The sequence below is a fragment of the Grus americana genome, chromosome 1, assembly GCF_028858705.1.
Source record: "Grus americana isolate bGruAme1 chromosome 1, bGruAme1.mat, whole genome shotgun sequence".
Lineage (NCBI taxonomy): Eukaryota > Metazoa > Chordata > Aves > Gruiformes > Gruidae > Grus > Grus americana.
This window is the reverse complement of record NC_072852.1, coordinates 77,601,888-77,626,470: the sequence shown is the minus strand read 5'-3', so window position 1 is coordinate 77,626,470 and position 24,583 is coordinate 77,601,888. Positions and strand designations below refer to the sequence as shown.

Sequence of the window (24,583 nt, the reverse complement as noted above, 5' to 3'; positions counted from 1 at the left end):
GGAGCAGAAAACAAACTTGCCCTGTCAGGGACAATCATTGGAGGGAGGGAACAAAAGGTATATTAAATATGCTCAGGTGAGTTTAATTTAAAATATTTTAATTAAAATTATTTAAGGCAGCCCTTAAATATTTTTATGTGTCTCCTCTCTTGTCTTAACAACTACCTTTTCTGGAATGTTTGGATATTTGATATAATGCCATCTTGCTTTTACCGTAGGTTGTTGTTTATTTCCATAACTTATATTTACATGTGGTACAGAAATACAGGGTATTTGGGGCTTATTTCAACAATTGCATCTCATTTTTGAAAGAAAGGAAAGCTTCAAATTAAGGTTCTGAGAAATGTGTTTTGTTTCTTCATGTATGAAATACCCTCAGGTAAAAGGCATATGGGTTTCAGGCATTTCCATGTGAACTCCTAAATGGTTACTAAAAAAGACTTCTCTTTTGGAATGTCTAGGCTGGCTTAAATAATTTGAATTCTTGCTTCTCAGGCATTTTCTCTATTTGATAAAGATGACACTGGAGTGATTAAAGCACTGGAATTTCGACAAGTGCTTGACCATTTCTGCTTTAAATTATCAGACAAGCAGTTCAGGCACCTTCTCAAGAACCTTAACCTTTGTGAGGACTTCACAGTAGACTGGAAAGTTTTCCTGAAAAACATAGACCACCTCATAGAGGTAAGAAAAGCTACAATATATTTCTTTAAAATATACAATCTGATGTGTTAGAAGTGACTGACTAACTAAGCAAGCAGATTCACATATCTTTCTGTTGATCTCAGTTGAACTCCATGGAAGCCCTTGTCTCCTTATAAACTGCTCTCAGAAGTTAAGTCTTGCACTCATGTTTATCTAGGTCTGTACATGTGGCAAGCTGAAAGCGTGACCACAGATACAGCCAGATTGCCTCAACGGGGTGATGTAGGCTGTGGGATATCCAAATATGCCCAATGATCCCTGACCTGTCTAGATGGGCTGGTAAGGGCTGGACAGAAGACTGAGTGGAGTGGGAAGCCCTCGAGGTTCTTGGTGACAAACAGTAATAGCAGTGTAGCTGTAGCAGGAAGGTTAAACACAGAGATTAGTCAAGAACAGAGAAAATCTTGACTGCAGTCGTGGACAGAGCCTTCTGATGCATATTCAATGCATGCCGCAACAACTCAAATAAAACTAGAGTTGCTGTTTCTCTGTCACAGAGGTTTGTGTCCATAGTGCCTCACTTGGACTCATTCACTTGGCGCAGACCGCAGGAACAGATCCTTCAGTTCATAATTGCTTTCTTTTATCAGTGCAGCAATCCCTACTGTGTTTGTAAATAACAGGAACTTTATCAAAAGGTGTAAGTAAAAGACATCTCTGTCCTATTTTAATGTCACAATCCTTCCCTTTCCTCTGGCTTCTCCCCTCTAAGTCTGCCTTACCCAGCGGGAAGTGGGTATAAGCATATCTGAGGGTGTAGGAGTTCACATGACATTACCTTACAGCTCATTTCTGAACTTGGCTAAGGATGTGAAAGCTGGTTACTAGCTGGATAAAAAGCAGTTCTAAAAAAAATAAAAAATAAAAAAAGAATTAACTTGCATCTTATATTCTAAGAAGTAACTATGTTTCATTTTCAAAAGTATATGCTCAAAGCACAAATAAAATGAGAAAAATAATAATCATCACCCAATGGAAAACCATATAAAAAGCCTACCACTTTATTGCCATGGCGATAATAGAATGTTGTGCTAAACAAATCCGTATAGAGCTATATGGTGATTAAATCTTGTGTCATAAAGTAGAAGCTGGAAAACTAGTGAGATCTGTCTCAGCCTCTTCACATCCCGAGTCAAAGTCTGTCAGGCTTCAAATAATCGCAGGGCTTGAGTGATTCACTGGAGGAGGAGGAGGAGGGACCATAGGTTTCGAATGAAGGAGGACCCATAAACAGCTCCAAACGCTTGTAATGTGTTATAGGCTTTTGTAGCAAGTTAGAGACTTTATCTATGTGTGTCAGTTACCAATAAGCATAGCTTTACCAAAGTGCTTATTATAAGTGTAGCTTTATTCAAAATTTTATAAAGTTGCTTAAACGTATTTTATTCTCTGTAAATTTAGCATTAATATTTATAGTAGTGCAACTGTTACTTTGTCCTTAGTGGCAGGACTACATTTAATTATAGTTATTTAAAAAATAGTTGGGGATTTTTAAATATTTATATTTTCAGCTTATTAAAATTAAAATGCAATCTTAACAGATATCATAGATTACATTGTTCTCAAGTGTAAAACAGTGGAATACTTTGTATAGGTTAGAAAATGCCGCATTTCCACCTTTCCTGCTTTTATGCTGGTATAAATTCAGTAAGTTTCAACTGAGTCATACCAGCAGAAAGACCAATTGTAGGAAATATAACATAGCTGTCTAATTATTTTAAGAATGTGTTTGTGTGCTGTAATATTGACCCACCAGCAAGCTTTTCCTGTTAACTTTAGAATAGGTAGCTGCTTTTGTTTGGGAAGGTTTTGCTGTAATGTCTTCTCATCCTCAAAGTAGGTGCTAAGCCTCCTTTAACAACTTGACAAGCTGCACAGTTACTGGGATCAAACACTGCAAGAGTGTACTTTTAACGCAAAATCTCTTTAACAGTTGGTCCTCCAAGACCCTGAATACTTTCCACCTCAACTTAGCAAAAAAGTAAGCTACCTCCATATCTTTCAGGAGGTACTCGGTCCATGACAGGACTGGAGACTGCTTTTTTCAATATTGTGTGTTCACCTTGAATAGTTTTCTGTGCTCTGTTAGGGGTAGAAGGGATAAATCCATCATTAAAATCTCAAATTAATCCACAAGGGAACATTTTTGAAAAGACAAAACAAATACAAACCAGGTTCACAGTGCTAGTTCAGCTTCCAGATGCTCTCAAATCTCATGTTTTCATTTTGGGTTCAACCCAAAATTTCCCACGCCTTTGCAATTTCATCCCACCCTGGGTTCACACGTATTCCTGGGCTCCTGTGCAGGTTCTGAGAGAAGGCCGGTTGTTAAATTATTCACTTCATCCAAACGCACTACAGTTTTGGCCTGTAAAGTACGTATCTAAATTAATGAGGTATGCAACTCACTCAGGCACGTTAGGAAAACTGATCATTATGCTATACAATTTGATCACTGAAGTATATTAAAAAGTAACAAGTAAAGTATGCAGCTTGATCATTAAAGTATGGAAAATTTACTGAACTAGTGAAGTATGAGCCTGGGATGACTTTTGTCTCAAATGGCACCTCATAAATAAAACCCACAACCACAAAGGCAAACATTCACAAACCCAAAAGCCATACAGGTTTAAGTTGTATTTTTTCCTTAGAAAACAGCTGAATAAGGGGAGATGAAAAAAAATCTTGCGGAAATTATTTCTAAATGTTTTATGCGTCACATAGATCTTTTGATAGCTTTGACATATGTTGATGAGCTTTACATTCTGATTGACTCTATAGAATAGGCACTACAGCAGCTGTATATGAGCAGGATGCCACTGAAATACAACTCTGTAGAGCTATACTATACAAAAATAGAGTTAAAGAAATGTAAAGTATTTTAAGCAATATTCAGATAAGAAGAAACCAAGGTTATGGCGCTTAGCTTGGATGTTGCTAACCAACTGCAGAAGAGCTGAGGAAGGAGACAGGAGGACATTGTCTTAGGTGGGATGCTGTTAACCACCAGGGTACTCTCTGAGAATAGTTGTAAAAGTCCAGACCCTGGAGCTGCGAATACGCATCATGAACTTTTCTTGACTGACCTGCCAGTCTTGTGATTAATAAGGCCAGGGTGGAGCTCTTCTGCATTAAAATAAGTGGCTAATGTAGTCCAGCCTAATGAAAGCCGCACTTGGGAATCATACCCCCACAAAAGAAAATGCACTCGCATGTCCTTCCCCACTGTGAGCTATTTCAGATGTGGAAAGGAAAAAAAGTAAAGAATGTGTTAAAAGCGATAGTTCAGGGCATGCTGATCAGGTCTGGAATGGCAAGGTGTCCGTACAGGATCAGCACAGCTGCACTATAGTGGGGAGTATATGGGGAAAGGAGGGATTATGATCAGGGCCAAACAATTTGTTGTTTAGCCTTTCTGGAGCCGAGAGCACTGAGTGATTTGCTGCAAGCTTAGTAAAACTTCACCTGTCAAGTCCAGCAGTGAGTAGAAAGACAGCAGGTCAGGCTGAGGAGATGACAGAGAGAAGGGACAGATCATCGCTTGTGCCTGTTCAAGGGCAGAAACTGAGATAACAAGGGGTTTGCTGACATGTGTGTCTTTCAGCTGACAAAGGGGATTACTGGAGTGAGTAGAAACATATTCAGCAAAGTTGTGGGGGTTTGGGTTTTTTTTTTTAAAATGTGATTTCATCTAAAATGATGACATTTGGAATTCAGATTGACTTCCAGGACTTCTTTGCAGAAAAATTTGCAGAACCTTTGAATATGAAATCAGGCATTTGATTTAGCTTCACCCTGAACTTTGTTTCCACACTAAATTCTCCAATTTTGCCTGTGTTTAGCTTCCCGTTCTGAGTTTCTCTGCAGTCTGTCTCATGCTGCAGAGTGCCTTCTTCACCAGCTGAGTGCTTTTTGTTTTCAGCCAGTTCCATCTAATCAACCTGCCTGCAAAACTGTGGCTTGTTCGTTTATCCTTGATACTCTTCCTGACAGAGAGCATCCTGCTTCTCCTCGGACCAGTACCCATGAGAGGATTCCTGCCGGTATAGCAAGTTCACATCACTTCTTGAAGCCTGGCGCTGTGAGAACTGTACCTCCAGGTCCCAGGACTGAGGTCCAGGACTAGTTTCTGCTATTTGCTAGTGAAAAGCATGGGTACATCATCACTGTTTCTGTCTTTGTTGGGCATGTTGCTGGTGGAGAGTCTGCAGAGCTAAAGCCACTTGCTCTCACATCACATTGCTCTCAGCAGTGGCTGCTACAACCCTTTCCTATAAAATGCAAACAAAACAGCATCCTTGTGATCTTGGAAACTATTCCTAAATCAACAGAGGGAACAGCACTGCCACAGTTTACCAGCTCCATGAACTGAGGGTAGCTATGCTGTGACTCCCCAAAAGCTGATTTGCCTGCAAATGATGAAATCCAGAGTGCAGCTCTACAGTGTATCTGTTGTAACCATATAGTTTCGGAGCTCAAAAAACCCCCCTATGCAACAGAGATGTTGACATCCTCAGTCTTTCCACAACCTTGCTTCCTAAATTCAGCAGTGTTACTAACCCAGCCCTTGTGCACTGTGTTCAGGTGTGGGGAACTGAAGTTCGTTTTGCTGCCATGATCTACCTGTGAAATTGCAGCAGGAATACCTAAGGACCTGCTCTACAGAGGTGGTGCTCTTCCCTGTCTCGGGAGTGGGAGTTTTACAGGTTTATTCATTACTCGCTGTCCTCATCTGTTGAATCTCTGGGCCCTACTGTTCTGGGCCACTTATTTGATCAGACAACTCACTGTTATCAGTCATGATCCATTGCACCAGCAGCAGAGATCAGCAGGCCTGCTGATTATGACCTTCAGCCAGCAGCACCACAAACTTTGTCCTCGTGTAGAACAGCTGTGCTCCAGGGAAATACCCCTTCTGGGATACCTGCATGTTTGCACCTGTTTTCCAGTATTACATCTGCTTCATGCTGAGAAACGTTAAAGCTTTCCTTACACCATGATCTAACTCCATGTTTCTCTTTATCCATATTGAAAATTCCCTGTCCTTGCCCCTGGTCTCCTGTGCAGTGTCCTCCCCATCACTACAATGCACTGTCGCTCATTGTGCCAGGATATCTGTTTTGGGACAGATTCCCCACTGAGAAGCCTGCCAAAGCCGTACCTCCCTTTCCTTCTCTGTTCTGAGTAATGAAGAAAAGAGTTTTAAAATGGCAAATTGTTCCTTGGGATGGAAGTCTTTCACTCTATATTTACTAAGAGTAGAGGAAAAGGAGAAAGTAGGGGACACAGTATTAGACCATCAGGCGTACTGCTGCTGAGATAGACGCTGCTGGGGAGACAGAAGAGCAGGGAAGCCTCGCTGTGGCTCCTGCTTCTTTACCCACTTCTACCTAGGCTTAATATTTCATAGTTATCTAATACAATAGTTATTTTAATTACATTTAGAGGAATGTGGCTTTTTTCTAGACAAGGAGAGATTGGCATGTGGGCCACCTTTGACTCATTGTGTCAAACCATTTTGGCAAACTACCGTATACCATTACATATTCTAAACACTACCAAGAGTATTTTATCCTGCAAATGTGACCTCAAAACTTGAATCTGTCTGCTGCAAACACTTGGTCAAAAGGAAAATGGTACATTACAGAATGACCCTCAATGGAATTTTCATCTTTTATTTATAATTGGGTTTATTATTGCAAGCTGCTTTTGCACACCAGCTATCAAATCCTCAGCAGGCGTAAATCAGCACTCAGGTTAATGGAGCTAGACTGATCACTGCCAGATGAGGATACAGCTCTACTTGTAACCCAGGGATAAAATACAAGGTTCTGTATAGTGCTGAGACTCTGAGAGCTAGAAGAGGCTGGCTGATGAATTACTGGTTATCTGACCATGAGAAGAAAATGCATTTTCACCCCAATCCACGCTGAGGCAACTAACTCTGCTGCTTCCATGTATCTTTAGGGAAGAGCATTTATGGAAAACAACTTGAAGAGATGTGTTGTTAGGGTAAAGGAGGGCCCCTGGGCCAAGCACAGAAGCCTCTAAAACTGTGTAAACTGTCAAAAGGATGATTACTTCTGGCAAAGGTCATTCATACAAAGAGGAAACCACATCCTTTTTCAGGGGAAGATATAAGGGTTGTCTTGTGTAAGCTGCTTCCCAACAGAAAGGGAGGGAGGTCAGACTCGTGATAAGGCAGGGAACAGGACCAGAGAAATTGTAATTTATCTTGATGTACTGATTTTCTTTCTAATTAAGAATTCCTCTTAATCGAAAAATCTTCCAGAAACAGGAAGGAGCTGCAGGAATAGAGCTTCACTGAGCAGGTGTGGGTGGCAGAGCCTTCTTTTATTACTAATCAGCATAGTTATGCCATTTATAGAAACGGACATGAGGCTGTGCAAGGAACTTTCTAAAGAAGAAAAATACAGCCCTGCTTTGAACAGCAAGCGAGCTACATCGGGTGGCCCATAAGAAAAGCCTCGTAATAATGCCTCCCCTCTCTTGGTGAAAGCAGGAGGTGAAAGTGGATTTACATGGTCCTCCCAAGGCGCTCTCAAATTCTGTTAGGAAGGGCAAAAAAGCCTGTGAAGAGCTGAGCAGGACAGTCAGGTAATCTGGACTTCATAGCCTATGGTGGCAGCTGGTGTTTGGCCATGGTGTGGGGCAGGTACTGCTCAGAGGCCACGTGGTAGTCTAAGAAGCTACGAAGCAGGAGCAGAGTCCTGGCCCCTGAATTCTGAAGTGATGTACGTACAGAGCTTGATGGGACCAGTGGAGCACATGGCAGCGAATATCAGGAAATCACTAAAAGAGAAGTAACCCCTCTTCTATTCAACAGAAACTCTTCTATTAATGGTCTCTAAGCACTGCTGGGGCTTACGCTGCACAGCTCTGAGGCAGCTTCTTTCCTGTTGCTCCCTTTCACTCGGGAGATTAAAGTCAGACACAGCAAAGCTAAGAAACGTACCCACACTGTGTATAAGGTTGGTTTCAAATTGCAGAAATGGCATGTAAATGTCCAGATGCCCAGTCCAGAGTCTGCGATTTTAGGCTCCAGATCTATTATTTCAGCTAAAGGTGATTATTTTATCTGTGGATGATACAGTCATAGATACACGCTGAATGTGCTAACTGCATATGGTAGACAAATGTAATGCAATAACTGAATAGGTTTTTTAGTTTTCAATCTGTGATTTGCAAGAAGAACAAGTGATTTGGGTTTTTATTGGCTCTCTAACCATTCTAAGATCAAAGTGCATTAGGTCTTATGAAATAAACAAAAAGCTCATGAAATTAAATAAATTAGGAAAGCTCGCACTTACAAAATATGTTTCTTTAAAAGATTGCAGGGCAGTAACGCTTTCCCTAAGTCTTTGGCTTCATTAAAATAATTAAAAGCAGCAGTGCAGTGTGTTTTAGTTGCAGTAATGGCAGGCAGGCAGAAGGTGTGCCCTGTGCTGGGCCGTGCCCGGCAATCTTTATTTCCTGACTATGGCACAGCCTGACTTCTGCATCTGCATGCACAATTCCACTTCTCATATTTCTTCTCTTAATAAGAACGCAGCCGTAATGCCTATCCTGCATGTATGTTTTATGTAAAGCATGGTTAATATTGAAAAGTGTTATTTGCATTTGAAGATAGTAGAGTCTTTTCTGATTAGGAGACAGGTTTCTTGCAGTTCTGTAAGAAACATATTTTCTTTTCCATCCAGTTATAATGATCATGTGAGACGTGACAAGGAAACAGGAGCGCAGGACCAAAAGCCATCTGTTTCTTTTTTGGTATTTCATATTGCATGGAGCAAGAAGGTGGCAAAGCTTATATACTTAAACATGGGGGTATAAAATATGATAGTAACATTTAACATGCTGTAAAGAAATGTCTTTGAACCAAAAACAGACTATTTTTTTTTGTTTTTACCAGGACTTCTTACCACAACCATAGTAAAACTGGCTGCCCCTTGTGTTTCTGAAAACTTTGCTTTCGAGATATTTTACATATTTAGTTTAGACAGTGCAGTGGGTGGAAAGTTGGCTTCCATTCCTGAAAATAAGTTGTTTCTTCTTCAAAATTCTGATACTGCTTTTTCATTATTATTATCATTATTATTATTCCACTCATTATTATTATTTCCTGAGGCTAATTTTATAAGTAAAACTTGGTTTCATTTTAAAAACCTGAAGTTTACTGCTAATTCTGGAGGTAGAATGTAAATGCTGAATAGATTTCATTGATATTTAACTTTATGAAATGTAGCCTTTTGCATGCACAGTTAGACCTTTGGCATTCTCAGGTATGTCCCTACCAAAGCCTAGCAGTGCTTTACTCTGCAGTTTATTCCAACCAACTCTATGTTGTCCTTTTTATTTCTGCTTGCCATATGACCTTCCACTGTATTTACCCAAAGTGTGGATTTCCACCCCGCAGAATGCCTAATGGGAGTTTAGTCAGTAATAAACTCCAGTGCTGGATTTTAAAAGCCATACACTGGTGTTAGACTGGAAAGCAACACACTGGAAAAAAAAAGGGGGGGGGTGTGTGTGCACATCTCATGTTAGCATTAACACATTTGTACCCAACCTTTCTCTGCTTTCCCCTCACACATTCTGTACCTTTGCAGCCTTCAACTGCATCATTTAGCTGCAGTATCCCTGCTGTGGATGACCAGATTAAAAAGTACCGCCATAAATATACCTGGAATTTAGAAAGGAAAGGGAAATAATTGCCCTCTCTTTCATCACAGGACTGAAGTGCCTTTTCAATCAAAGAGATTTCCACTGCTTGCTAAAGACTATTCAGATGAGAAGAATACGTTTGGGATATTTGGGCTAGTTAGCTCTCACTTCCCTTTTTTCTGCATTAACAGAATAGCCCTCTTTGTAAGATCACCGAGTTTTTTTAGACCTTTGTAAAAGTTTAGGTCAGTCTTGGAATCCTGTGCTTTTGTTGGCCTGTCACCAGTTGGATCACATTTATAGAGAGTCTATTTTTTTCCCTTAACTACTTGCATAGTCGCTTTTCTCTTTTGTGGTGCAAGCCAGAATTCCTGGAAGCAGGTTTTACTGCCTGCGGGATCTAGAAGGCCGCCTTCTCCACGGACACTTCCCTCTTCGACTGGCTGAATGCCACACCGCAATTTATAATTTATTCAGTGGATCCATTACTGATTCTCTGTGTATGTTTTTTGTCTAGACTGAGGAAGGGCAAAAAGTCATTCCGCCTAAATCTTCTTGGGAACTGTCAGAGAGAGGCATCCTCTCACAGATACAAGAAGGCGTGACTGCTGGCTTTAACACAATTGCACAAGAGTTTAAAGATATTGACTCTTCAAAAGATAATACAGTATCAAAAGAGGAGTTCTGGGATATATGTAACCAACATTTTCAGCGGCTGACTGAAGAACAAGTAAGAAAACTATATTATTTTGCTTGTTAGTTTAAGTGTACAATTGGGTAAATTGGCTATGGCTAGAGACATGTGTTTGCATACTGTTGTGTATAGGCAAGTAGTTTAAAAATTTGGATGACACAAAAATGTTTTAAGACTATCTTTCCATGAACATTTGTTGCTACATTTGTGGGAGATTATTTTTTTCCTTATCTCTGAGTATGGTTATGAACTATAATAATCGCAGGCTTTCTAAGGCAAAGTCACGGAGATGCTATTGCTAATAGCGAAGGTGTGAATTTAAAGCACAGTAGTTCTCTTTCACTAGCTCTTTATCTGTATATTTGCTATTTTAAAAGTTTCTTTTTTCAGTTTTAAGTTAATCCACTTCCAGTTGATGGGGAAAAAAGCGTTCTCAGCATGGAATAAAAAGTACTTCCATGGGGAGCTAATGCAAATTCCTTTTTCTCGGTAGCTATTTTGTCCTGCCCTCCTTGGACAAAGAAAGGGGCAAGCATTTGACATTTCCCGGCCACCTCTCAGCTACTTTTCTGGGTTAAAGATTCCCCCAGATTAGTGTCAGCAGAGTTTATGTAACCTTGAATTTAGCTTGAGTGACTGAAGTCATGGCATGAATCTAGCAGTACAAACCATCCGATTAGCCCAGTGCTAATCTCAGGGGAACCTGGGAGGCCAGTCTTTCATAAGATTCTGCTTCTGCTGAACTTAAAATTAAAAGAGCCATGTTTTGATCTTTGCTAATGCTGGTTCAATGTGATTTTTTACTAGCCCAAACACTAGGTGAATAACAAAACAGAGGGAACTTTGACTAAAAGATTTCAGATTTTACTTAACAGCACTCTAACCTTCATGCTCACGGTAGCATCAATGCCATTTGGCAGCAAGCTGAAAGACAAGACGCAGAGCCTCCAAACTTGTACGCATGTCTGCACTACAGAAAATTATTTCAGTACTTTGCTCAATCAGACATATCCTCCGATTTCTTGGCCCTGTACTTCCCACCAGCATTTTTTACTATAAATTGCAGACAGAAGCGGGGCCTGCTTGTAATTACAGCAAAGAGATTGCAGTCTGCCATGGTATCGGGCACTGCTATGCATGTGTGATACTGCAGATGAAAGCACTGGAAAAAAAAAAAATCAAAACATTTTCTACTTCCCCCTTGAAAATAGCAGAAAAAACCCAAATGGCCTGTGTGCTCTATTCCTAGTAGTCACACTTCTGGTGAGGTATAAAATGCAAATGCCAGATCTGAACCTGGAGCCTCAACACCAGGTGAAAGCAGAAGTGAAAACATGGTGATACTCTCCTCATCCCTGTGAACCGCTGAGCAGAAGCGCCAGGGTGAGCTTGCAGCTGAGCCCTGGCCAAGACAGGAGAATGCACACCTTCCTGAGGTGTGAGGAAAAAAAAAACAAAACAAAACCCTCTTTTTTCTTTTTTTGGAAGCAGTCAGGCAAGCATCTCCAGCTGAAGAGTCCTCCAGACTAGATCCTGTCTACTTTACACTCAAGAAGAAGCGAAGGGACACAGGAGCTGTTTTATACTTAAAAGACTCTCAGACAAGTGAAGGAAAAAAATCTTGATAGAAACTGTCATCCATAATAGGAACGAGAAGCAGGCCTGAGGAGCCTCATTTATATAAGCAGCAGCTTCTGTGTGAGTGAGACTCAAGCCCTGTATCTCCAGAGATATTTTGATTTTGACAGGCCTCTCAAAGATATGCCTACGTATATCTATATGAAGATGCCCCAGGAGAGCCTTCCAATCTGGGTACAGGGTTTGCCACTGCTAATCCAAACCCCTGTCGTTCAGGCTGTTGTCATGGCTCAGAGTTGTTACAGAAGTGTTACTAATAGTCATAGTCTGGATGACTTCACAGAAAATGTCTTCTTTTATCCTTTTCTGGATGATGGCCACTTACTGTTTGCTATTAGCAAGGCTCAGCTGGAATCTGTGTCGAGTAGTAGATGAAGAATTTCTGCCTGAAGTTTGGCTTCTTGGTTTTCTGAATTTCTGATGCTGTGACCTTTTTCATAAAAGGCTAAGGATGGTAAACACGCTGCAAGCAAGGTGTTGATTAATATCTTGCCGACTGATATCTCTCCTTTTATCACAGGCGCTTTTCTCCTCTCTGCTTGAACTCCCTTGACTTGCTTGAACTATCTGCAATCCCCCAAGTGGCTACACTTCGTTGGGTGTTGAAATAGTTTCTAACTATAGCTAACCCAGCTCATCAGGGTATTGTTCTATTTAATTGAAGTTTGTAATACACTTTGAGATCCTCGTATGAAGTGTGAAGCATAATCACAAGCGCAAAATAGAATTGTTTATAATTCATAATGTGGTAGCAGCCAGGCCAATGGGGGAAAGTTGAAAGGAAATTCGAAATGTATCCTTTGCCCTTTGAAGTTTGACTGCAACTTGGCACATGCATCAAAGAGGTGACTAGTTTCCTTTAGGGTTTAAGTCTCTGCCGAAAAAGATCAAATCAAAAGCAATCTGAGGTTTCCAATTAGATTTATATTAAAAATCAATAACGAAGACCCTAAAAAAGGCATACTGATGACTCTTTAAACACTCGCAAAATGAGTGCAGCTCATTTAAGGGCCGGCCGTGATAATCCTTGCTTTGATTAGTAGCTTATATCATGAGTAGTCCCATTTAATTCAGTGCAGCTACTTACTGAATAAAGTGCTGTTCAGTGGGAAATCAGCCCAGCCTCATCATTACAATTCCATATGTAGCCCAGAGGGTGGGCTACCTACCCTGTGTCAGGCCAAGCAACCACACAGACCTCCATGGGCAGGAGAAGCAAGGGTATCAGCAGCTGTACCCAGGTCTTCTGTAGGCTGGCTGAATTGTAGAGGTATGGTTCCTGGCCATATATCGTAACTATATGTGATTCTAAAGGCTGTAAAGATAAGGTTTCCTGCTATGTTCTTTTGTGTTGATTTATTTTTGCCCTCAGGGTGAAATAATTTGTTGATGCAAATACAATAACTGAGGAACCTGAATTGCCTTTTGAGATGGTGGTATAACTTAGGTGCACCTGATAGCATGAGAAATTTGCCTCAATGGTACTTAGCCAGGATACAGGTGCGCCATCTATTTGATTTACATCTCATGTTAAAGCGTTATTCTTCTATACTGCAGCTCAATCACTGTGTCTAATCACAGGGTTTAGTAGTTTAAACAGCACGCTAAGGGCCCAATTCAATTAAGAAATGTCCTGCAGAAATCCTTCTTTCATTGTTTTCCCAGCCTTGTGTACACTTCTGCAGAGAAGCTGTGATTATTTTTTTTAATAAGATGGGTCCTAGGAATCCTTCTATTCCAAGTCATCCTCTCCCTTTATTTTTGATACATTTTGTCATATCCTTAGTACATAAGGGGATTCTGGTTTTTTAAAACTAGCATTTAAAAAGTAATCTTCTGTTTCTTCATTAGTTTGAAAATCTTTGGAACACAATGGATGTCAGTGCTAGTGGACGGCTGAAGTATCAGGATGTTTTGAAGAGGTTCAGCCCCAAACTTGTAATGATGCCATCAAGTGCTCCCAGTGTAACTGGTTCTGCAACTTGTACCAAGCCAGCTACCTGTGCTGTGCAGAAGCCACGTGACTGTTCTCATCTTGAACGTCCCAAGACATCATCTTCTCTACAAGTGCAAAAGAGCGTAAGTGTGGTTGTTCTATGAACTTTCTGGATTTTCTTTTTTGTCCACAGGCTGAAAACACCACCTGTGAAACTCAGTGAAGGTATTCTATTGATTGCCAATGAAATCAGGCACAACCACCATTCAAATGAGGTAACTTGTAAAACTCTGTTACAATAACAAAAATTGGGCCGGAGAGTAACTCCACTGAAGTCAAAGGATATATGTCAATTTATACCAATAGCATTCTCAGCTTTTACCTTACACACATCTGTCAGAGCTGTATGGCAAATAAAATTTCTATGTTTAAGCACAATCAGATTTCCGAGAACAAAGTAAACAGCCCAAATTACAAAAGCTCAATAGCTGCAAAAGCAGTGTAAAAAATATAGACAGCTTATATCTGGTCATCTGCCAAAGCGAGGCAGGATTGGCAGTTGCAATTTTCCAAGAGGACTTTATTGGCCCATCCAAAAACATTCTGGTGGTCTTGTCTGCTTTCTGGTGGATGCCAAATTACAGCTGTTAATGCCCAATTGACTGATAGACTTGCCATGAAGGCCAGTGATCTGAGAGAGGTAAGAGAAGTGGATTAGGAATGCAGTAGCTTTGCTTCACTTCTGCATCCATATCTATACCTCATGTCAATAATACACTTTGGTCCTCTCCACTGCCATGCTGGCCTCTTATGCTGGAGGTAGAATTCACAGAAAGGTGGGGAAAGCATGACAGACAGAAAAATTATATATCACCCTTGTAGAGCTGCACCTACCTATTCCACGTTCTTTGGCTACAACCAAACCTACAACAAAAAAATAAAATATTTAGAATTATTCAGTGCCTGGAACATGCTTGGATTTTCTGACTACTTCTACATGAAGATGTTTAGCTACTGAAAAAGAAATAACAGATTGAGCAAATTAAAGATGCAAACAACTTGTCAGGGCTGGTAAATCTAAACATTGGCCCATCGTTAGCTTGATTATTGCATGAACTATAGGTTCTTTCTTGATAAGCCCAGACAATTAGCTACATGCATTCTTTGTGCTTTGATCCCATTCCCAGAGAAAGCAAGTGAAAATTCCTCATTACTGTCTGTGAATGCTAGATTGGGCAGTATAAGACAGTAGGAAGGGAACTTAAATCTCCCCAAACTTATGGCTGTTGGAAAGACCTCAGCCAGCCTGAACACCAACCAGGATGAATGATCCTGCAGCATTCATTGCATGGAAATACTTGAGACCTCAGCAAGTCTGCACCAGTGAGACCCCCAAGAGAGTACTGGGAAGTCTCACTTGATATGAGATTATACATTGGATCTAGAAACATAAATACCACTTGTGCACGTATCATACAGTGGTAGGCTGAGGCTTTACTTCCAGCTCACCCACAGTACTGCTGAGGCAGCAATCAAAAAGACACTGAGCTCTGGGATCCTCTCATGTAATTCCTTCTGTGGCTCTGCATAGGACCACTGCAGACCTGAGTCCTCTCAGTAACAAATCAAAGCAATGTTATTTTGTAGTTCAGTGCCTTTGCACTGGTTTGTGTTTGGTCTAAGATTGTTATACGTAGCTTTTTTTGAACACGGTATCTGTTGTTTAATAAGAAACAGTTTGGAGAAACTATAAATGATTCACAGGTTAAGCCAAATTAAGAAAAAATGGTCAAGGCCCATCAAATGAATAGTGTCGTTTTGACACTAGGAATGTTCTCACATTTTTGCCTACAGTTTTGCAGACACAATTCAAATTAGACTTAGAAGTGGCTCAAATGGTACATTAATCTCATGTCTGGAAGACCAGAAACTGGATTTGTCATTGGTGGTTTGTCTACACAACCAGTAAAACTTGATAGAAAAAAAAATTACCATTATCTCTTGCTTTTAGATACCAGCATCCAGACGTCCTCAGACAACAGCAACTTGTTCTGCACCTGTGCTTAACTGTGAAACAATAGAAAATAAGATAAGAAAGAACATCCAACATACGTGGAGAGGCATACTGAAAGCATGCAAAGAGAAGGATGTCGGCAAGCTAGGAGAAATCCCAGTGTCAGACTTCCTAGGTTTGTAACCATCTGAAAAGTGCTTTATTCAACAGATGCATTCTGTTTTCTTTCTGGTGTCCCAGCCATAGGAACATCTGGCCTCTAGTAAGTGGCATTCCCTGCATGATTGCACCAGGTACCACCCTGCCATTGCAGAGCAGAATAGCTTACAGTAGCCTTGGGTGCAATACATTCACGTCTCTGTTCAGAATTAGCTGCTCCTTGGAAAAGGAGCACGTGGCTTTGCTTGTGGGTACGCATGGCACATGTACAAGTTTCTCGTCACCTTCCCAACACACTGCCCTTTCCGTACCCAGGGGTATTTGAATAAATAGATTCACCAGTCTTTTCCTTGTGTGTGCTTCTGGTTCCACTGGTCTTGATGGCTGTTGATGTGAAAGGACCCTGGATTTTACTCTTAAAAGAGCTGAGCTATGCTGCTTTTCTGTTGTGTTCTCTTCTAGAGAGAGGATTTTCTGTGCCTTTGTTAGGACATTTGCATGTGTGATAAGACAGTGCACGCCTGTATAATTAAATGTAAAGTCCTGGCTATAAGAACATGTTAGCTTATCAGATCTTTTATATCAGTTAATGTCAAAGAGTACTTCTTGTGCATTTAAAATCAAAATGACATGTTATCAGTCCCCTGAAACCCTGTAAAATCTGAACTGCCACCCCGTAAGTATAGGCATATGCATATACCTGCATATAGCAAGATCTGCATAACACACTTATGCAGCAGTTGCTGCAACTGATGACCTGTCAATATATCCCTGCTAAAACTTGTGAACACAGGACAATGATTGGCTATTTTTAAGAATGACAAGATGAATACTCTTTCTTTGCATTTCAGATATAGCAGAGAAGTTCAATTTGGATTTAAGTGAAGGGGAAATTAACCAAATAACAACAAAATATGATTTAAAGAAAAATAGAAGATTTGCATACTATGACTTCCTTCAGAACTGTATCTTGTTAAAACCACAGGAAAGCTCACTGCTACAGAGGGTAATTATACAGAAGCCACAAACCCGGGTATGCACAAAGCTTATAAAAATCAGAATGACAATTTTTTTTTTTTTTTCAGTTTCTGTTGTACTGACAGGATATTTCATGGCCTGTTTCTATAGTCACTTTATGCAGGGATTTTCCAGTATTCTTTTATTTACTCGTATGATATTAATCACCTGTATTCATTTTGTATCTCCTTCAGTTGCAGGATTTAACTCCTTGAGAACATGTTCTATGTATCCAGGTTATATAGTAAATGGGCTACTGCTAAAATCTGGATAATAATTCCGAATAGAAAACACAGGAGCTTTAACACAGGATGATTTAAGAGCTTTTGTTGAACTAAATAAAAATCCAGCTAGAAATAAAAAGTGCATGGGATGTGTCATAGGATGGCCCTGGCTAGGGATCTTGTCAGCAAGCTGTGCCTCTGCTCCGTATCCAGCACCATACGAAAAGCCCAGAGGAAGCTCTCACTTAACACTGCTGTTAGTGGTCGCTTAAAACATCTAGTAGCCAAGACCGGTCAGCACACATTGTGCCCTTGCAGCTCTCTCTGCTGCACATATCTGCTTCCCCAGCTGCGATGAAGAGGCCAAAGAGCCCCAGCAAGGCAGCTACACACAGGCTGTTCCCCTCTGCCCACAGTACCGCTCTAGGGCAGAAAAGATCAGAAGAGACACAGAAATCTGGCTCTCCTGGCCCAAAAAGGAAGGCATCGGTAATAGCATCCCAATCAAGTTATGTAGTAGGAACAGTGCCAAATTCCAAATCTGCTCATTCAGCGAGCCTGCTACATTTTTAGGCTGTTTCTGACTGTGCCTAATTAGTTTAGATATGGTTAGTAGCAGCATTTTATAGAGAAATTACATTACCGAACTGTTTTCAGATGTGGAACGAACAGATTGCTACCAAGGTACGAAGAGAGTATCATTAGGAATTATCAAGTATTCACTACCAGTAGGGAGAGTAAGGTAAAACTATTGTTTTGCATCAAAGAACTTCATTATCTTACATAAGGTTTCTTTTATACACAAATTTGATGCTGTAAAATTCTATCCCAGCAGTCTGGAGTGGATAAAGCAGTAATTTTTAAGTGCCTATGTAGTCGTCTCAAATGATTTTTATTTTATTTATTCTATTCAGAAAAAATAATGAAGGTTTCAGTTCATGTTCTGAGGACTTTTATATAATGTAATATTCAAAGTGAAATTTCCTCACAGATTGCTCAGCCCATTTCATCTACTAAGTGTACTGATACACATCAAAAGGAATAATAAAAAACCCAAATAAACCCTTTTTTTTTTTTTCTTTTTGGTGGCAGGCACAATTCCTTCTCTTTCTCAAAAGCCTGAGAGAATCCAGGGCCTAGGGCTTCATGGAAGCATCCAGGCACTGAGCTATGAAAATAACCCAAGTTGAAATCATCGTAAAGTGCCCTTTCCTTGCCTTCAGCCCACAAGGATACTCAGTACTTTGGGTTGGAAACTGCATTATTCACGTACCCACTCATTCCTCAGCTACGTAGTCTGAAGGAGGACTACCCCAAGAGCACAGAAAGAAGGTGCAGCTGCCCGCCAGGCCTCTTACGACTCGTGTAGGTGCAGCATGGCCTCTATGTCCACATAGTAGATGTACAGAGCCAACCGTGCAGTTCCTTCACAAGGAGATGCTTGTAGGGACTCCTGGCACAAACGGGGCACTGTAGACTTACCCAATTACAATAATAAATACCAGGAGAGTGTAGGGGGAAGCTGAGATGGAGCTGTATTTTAAGAAAATAGTAGAGCAGATCCAGACCCTGCAGGTGGGTTGGGGCGTGCTGACCTTTCCCAAAGTCCCTTACTCATCGCTCCAGTGTTAGAGCTTTGGACAAGTGGAATTTATTTTGCCTTAATGAATAGTTCTGCAGTGCACGTGTTCAGGGTAGACCAATGTAACAAGTTTAGCCAGGCTAAAACAAGAGGCCACAACATGTCCCAAAGAAAATGAACCCTATGGTCCAGCTGTTGAACTGCAGAAAGGTTCAAAAGCTGGTTACAAGGTATTTTAGGTACTTGGGAAAGCACACAGTAGAGTTTTGTTTTTTCTTAAATACCGTACTGGTCCCACAGTTGGTTTATGCATTCAGTCACTTTTAAGCAAAAATTTCACTCTGAAAAATGAATGCTGCAGAGAATTAAAAATGACTGAAAGAGGGAGTTGAAACAAGGACAAGCGTAATACATGTGAAAACACTGAGATCAGAGCAGAAGTAACACTGACTTCAGAATTAGTTTCAAATAATAAAAAGTTAGGGCTTCGACAGTGATTAAGTAAATATACCATCTGCACTTCCCAAGAATATCAAAATGTTATAGGTTAAAATAGTCTTGTGTAAACAGTATCTTGCAATAATTTGTAAACAAGTATTCAGCGGCCAGTCGCAGATTAAGGCAGCATTAAAGTCCAGCACCTTTTCATTCTGCATTATAGTAGCACCCAGTTGTGTTCATGATGACATTAGTAAATGTGAGTCTTTCTCATCCAACTTTGTTAGATGAGTCCTGGACCACAAAACTCGTTGTTCTTCAGCGCAATGCTGAGGATTCAGCCCCAGATCTTGCACTGCTGGAGACCAATGAAGCGAACTTTTAAATCCTATGATGAGAGTCATACTGGACTGTTATGTATTGCAGATTTCAGACAAGTAAGTTGCATTTAGCAATTAATAGTCAGAAAATTACAGTAGTCTAATCTGAGCTTCCTGACTGAAATTTTTCTGAAGAATGGTACTAAACCAGAATGCATAAACTCATCCTGGCCCCTCTTTGTGACTTCAGCTCTGACCATTACTCACAGTAATCTTTCTCCACATGTGATTACACTTCCTAGAGGTCTGAAGTCTTGGTGGGGTCCTGAATAGATAGAATGGAGAAAAACCTTAGTCCCTCTACAAAGTTTAAATGTGAATCTTTCACAAAGATGTGGGAAGGGAATACAAGTGTACCTTCTGGTAGGTCTCCCTTCAGGCACTGCTACAGCTGCAGGATCCTGCGACCCTCCAACTGGTGTGGTCCCTTCCAAATGTGGAATGGGCTCAAGCAATCCCCACTCGAGAATCTCTGTCTCTGGTTTCTCTCTCTGCTCTTCTGCGTGCAGCATAGTTTTGTACTAGGCAAGGGATCCATATCCTCTGCAAATATTATAGTACCTTGTATCTCCTCAAATACACACATGTGTATTCTGGGTATCAGTGATTCTTCATCTAGACCCACAGGGAGTTTGATTTTTGCTTAGCTGTACTGGTTTCAAAATCTTCGATATTGTTTTAACTAAGAATAATAAACACTATCTGTTCTGGAGTAATTCAGCATATTTGCTATTCAACTGCCAGAAAAAAAAAATAGTGTGGGGAGCCTAAATGCATTTAATGCTGTGTGCATTAGGACACCCCTTGGTATCGCTGCTGCTTCAAAGAACCAATTAACTAGTGGATGGGATGCTCGGTCACAGTAAGCAACTGCTTGGCTGCAATAAGCAGCGATAAGGTGTGCTTCTGACGCTCCCTTTCCCCTGGAGCTGCAGGAAGCCAGCTTGTCGCCTGGTAGACTATAAACCTGGTCAATTATACCAGTCACAGAAGTGCTCTTTTAAATCTTTACTTCTTTAGGCCTGGTGGGAATGTGCTATGTTCTGGCATTGCCACAAAGCTGAAACTGAAGTCCCTGCCTGCTCCTCTAGGACAGCAGAGGAGCAAGATGTATCCATGTGGCGGTATCAACTTCACACCCCAGGCTCCCTGTCTACCTCTGCAGCTTTCTGACTGCTCAGGCACTGCCTCGGCAGACCAGGCTCGGGGGAAGGAGGACTGAAGATCAGGCTCCTTTGCGTTTTATTTTAATTTGTCATATTCCTCTAGGACATACAATGATTACCACTTATAGTTAAAGCAATGTCAACCATTTTCAAATCAAGCTTCCTAACATGATATGAAAAAAATAAACAAAAAGCCAACAACAACAAACCTACAATCAAAAAACTAACTCCTCGTGGATCTAGATCAAGAAAAAAAATCCCAATTCAAAAATTCTGCTACAAAGGTGTTAATCTGCTGTTTGACAAGATATCAAGTGATTTGTGGAGGTACAGATCCCTTTATCTCCTAGGTAACTTAATTTACTGAAACAGGGGAAATTAGCTCTCTGCTAACTTCAGTAACACTGCTATTTATGGCTGTACTGTCTGCAAGGGGTCATTAGCGATTTCTGATGCTGAGCCTTTAAGAGGGACAGGGGAAGACTAATCTGAGTTTGCCAGAAAACTAATGGCACCTGGCATAGCACACAAGGACACACCATGTTGCTGGTCACCTTCAGAGTTTAAATTCCCAAGTGCATCCAAAACCAGAAGCAATCCTCAGAAATTAATGCATTATTTTCTTTTATGTTAGGGCATCGAGAACATTTAAAACTGTTGAAGTGCTGAAAAAATGCAGCAGGTGAAATATCTGAAAGATGTAGGTATCTAACCTGGCTTTCAGCATCAGGTGAACCAGATGCGTCTTGTTCAAGCTGGGTTCTCACTGAAGCATTAGGAAGGCATGTTTACAGGCTGAGCATTTGTCCTATGGAAATTAAAAGCACAGAGCACATCATGGGCATTATTATATACATAGGGGTTTGCATAGTTTGCATGACTGGATTATTCCTTCTGTTTCTCCAGATGCAAAGCCTGCAGATCATCCAAGAAGGCTAGAAAGGAAGATATTCCACCTCTTCATCTCATCTCCAGATAATAGTGAAAGCCGCCTAAACATGTGCTTTTTGTAAAGTAGCTTCTGTGCACATGGGTGCTACCCATTTCCCAATGCTCCCTCAGGCAAGGGCTAGTTAGGCTACCAGACAAAACTCCTGCGTGTGCAGGTTTTCAGATACGTGTCCCAGGGACCCAGCACTGGCACGGGAAGAGTAGGACATAATAAAGGAAGGTTTGATTTTCTAATATTCTGAGAAACCTAAGACAGAGTGGAGCTGAATCATCAAGTTATTTTGTAAAGAAATTATAGCAAGATAAACTAATGTTTTTACTTCTTGCTCATCCAAAGTACTGGTTTAAGTTTTAAAGTTGTCTCTATCTTTTGTAGGTCCTTCATGAGTACAGCATCAACCTAACTGAAGAGGAGTTATTCAGCATTTTGGAATATTATGATAAAACTTTGTCTTCAAAAATATCCTATAATGATTTTCTCCGGGCATTCATACAGTAGGATTTGGTCAAATGCAGGAAGCTGTAGATAAAGACAGTGACTGATTTATAATTTCAAATTTCAAACTAATAAATTAATTGAGTATGGCTTTTTTGTATCTATTCATTAGAAAACTCAAAATACTTTAAAATTCTGACAGTGGTCCTGTGTTGTGGATTAAATCTACATAGTGAGGGAATTAATTTTGCATAATCCATTTATCAAAAAAGAAAAAGACAACAATTAACATTGTCAAAATAATGCTTCCTAAGACGTCTCCAAAAGCAATTCATTTAAGGAAATTCTTTTTTTAATTTTATGCATTTTATTAATGACATACTCTTAAGTTCAGTAAAAAGGTTTACAGACATACTGTTGAATTTCCTCAATTGTCATTTTCCAAATGTATTAATACGTTAGCCTTCATTGTTCAAAAACCCCATCCCATTTCTGAGTGCATCTTTTTCCTTTACTTGTGGTGCCATATGTGTATTGTCAGAGACAGGTGAATATGGACCAGGCACTGACATTTGTACAGATGCCAACTGTATGTGGACACCACACCTTTCTCTGTTAAAACTGTTCTTCTACATCCTTCAGCACAGTTTAGAAAAGAAGCTACTTTACCAATAAGCATTGGCTTCTTAACTGCAGAGAAATATTCCCAGTGTTAGCCATGAGGTTTATTCTTTTAAGGCTACAATATATATATTTATACAATAAACAGCAAATTGCAAGTAAAGCCTCTGATTAGATTTCACAGTTCTAGAAAAAAAATTTGTTTTAACATCTTGTGAGGTACTTAGCTCTTAGTGAGGAAATGAAAAGATAATTGTTTGACTGTTGAACTCTTGTGATAATTAAAGGATAATATGATCATCAGAGCCTGCTTCCTGGGATTATATCAACAATTAAACACTTACCTGCTCTGAAAATTTGCTAGCTAAATATTTCACTGTCTGGTTCCTGATTTAGTTTTTATTGGTACACCAAAGAGCCCTGTCCTCATCACCTGAGCTGATTTGGTATCTTTCTTTCTCTCAAGTAACATAGAAAGATAAATCAACACAAAAAGAGAGCAAGTTATGGGTGTACAAACACGCACACACACACACATATATACACATGTCTGTATATATATATATATGTATCAAGGGAAGGCTTTGGAACAGGAAGGGCTAGAAGAACATAATCTTGTTTTTCTTATTATTTCTAGTGAGTGTGTGAACCATTGCGATGAATCCAAAAGATTCCCAGTGCAGAATACTTTAATGCCTGCTTTTTCTGAGAAAAATGTTTCTTCACATTTGGAGCTTTTCAGAAGATATTTTGAAGATTTTGAGTAAAAAGCATTGGGGAGGTTTCACGTTTTATGTTCTGTGTTGTATCTCTTTTAGCTTCTAAGATTTGTGTAATTTGTACTCTACTATGAAATAAATACATTTGGAATTGGAAATATTTGAAATAACATAAAAAAATGTTTGCTAGACTTTTTTCCGAAACTGATGGCTATCTGTAAGTCCCTGAAATTGCTGCTGAGACATTTGATTAAGAGAGGAGACTGAAACTACTGTTATTTAAGGATGTTCTCCCATACTAAATCAATAAAAAATACCTAGTACCATTAATAGAAGACAGTGAGGTTTAGGAACACATGTACATATGTCAGCAAGTGACTAAAAAGGGCTAGTCCTGGTTCAGTCCCACCTGGCTGCCCCAGCAGGTCCTGTGTTAACTCCATCCAGCCCCACGGGGATGTCTCCAGCATTGGAGGGCATCTCACGCTGCAGTAGGTAACTGAGCTGAGCCCAAGAGGGGTTCCATTTAGCCCCACTTAAGATCCAGTTGGCCTATTTTTGTTTAATTTTAATTGTGGAACTGGTGTGAAGCCTCAAACTGCTCTCTTCCTTTATGGCAACTTCTTTCCTCCTCCCTAGTCAGGTGCAACATGTCTGATTTAATTTGTGTATTATTTCATACAGTTTATGTACCGAATTAATCATTCATATTCATTAAAGAATTAATTGCTATTTGGAATACCTAGGATTATAACACAAATATTACATTAATTATTTTTTAAATAGTAGATTTCACTGATCTAATTGAGGAGAAAAAACTAAACTACTTGATTATTGGGTAGTGTTGTTTAAGGATTTTTTGTCCATTTGTTTTTTTTTTTCCTCTGAATCCTCCTATACCTCCTGTTTGATAATTGGGTCCAATTTTATATCAAGTACAACAAGACTTCCACCCCTGTGCTGCTTTCCAGCATGGAACACAGCTACCGTGTTTCACGAAGGGATGCAGGAGTTGCATTCTTTCCTCCACCGTTTTCAAGATACCCACCGCCTTCAAGAGAGGCGATGCGGTGAGGGGATGGATGTCTCTGGCTTTCCTGACACATCCTGCCAGAGGATTTTTCATTAGTTCGACTAGCAGGAGTATCAAATCCAACAACTCCAAAGGGATTAAAGAACAATCTTTTCGCTGTACAAACAAATCAAATCATGCTGGTT

At 40.1% G+C, this 24,583-nt stretch overlaps 1 protein-coding gene across 1 annotated transcript in view; it reads left to right on the top strand.

Annotated features, from left to right (window-relative positions):
* The window catches only part of EFCAB6 (EF-hand calcium binding domain 6), a 113,469-nt gene extending 90,003 nt beyond the window's left edge, over positions 1 to 23,466 (top strand). The window contains 7 exon segments of the mRNA XM_054817097.1: positions 496 to 684; positions 9,908 to 10,120; positions 13,574 to 13,801; positions 15,670 to 15,847; positions 16,683 to 16,864; positions 19,380 to 19,529; positions 21,966 to 23,466. Of these exon segments, the coding sequence (XP_054673072.1) occupies positions 496 to 684; positions 9,908 to 10,120; positions 13,574 to 13,801; positions 15,670 to 15,847; positions 16,683 to 16,864; positions 19,380 to 19,529; positions 21,966 to 22,088 (1,263 nt within the window). The 3' untranslated portion in view covers positions 22,089 to 23,466.
* Positions 23,467 to 24,583: the final 1,117 nt, after the last annotated feature.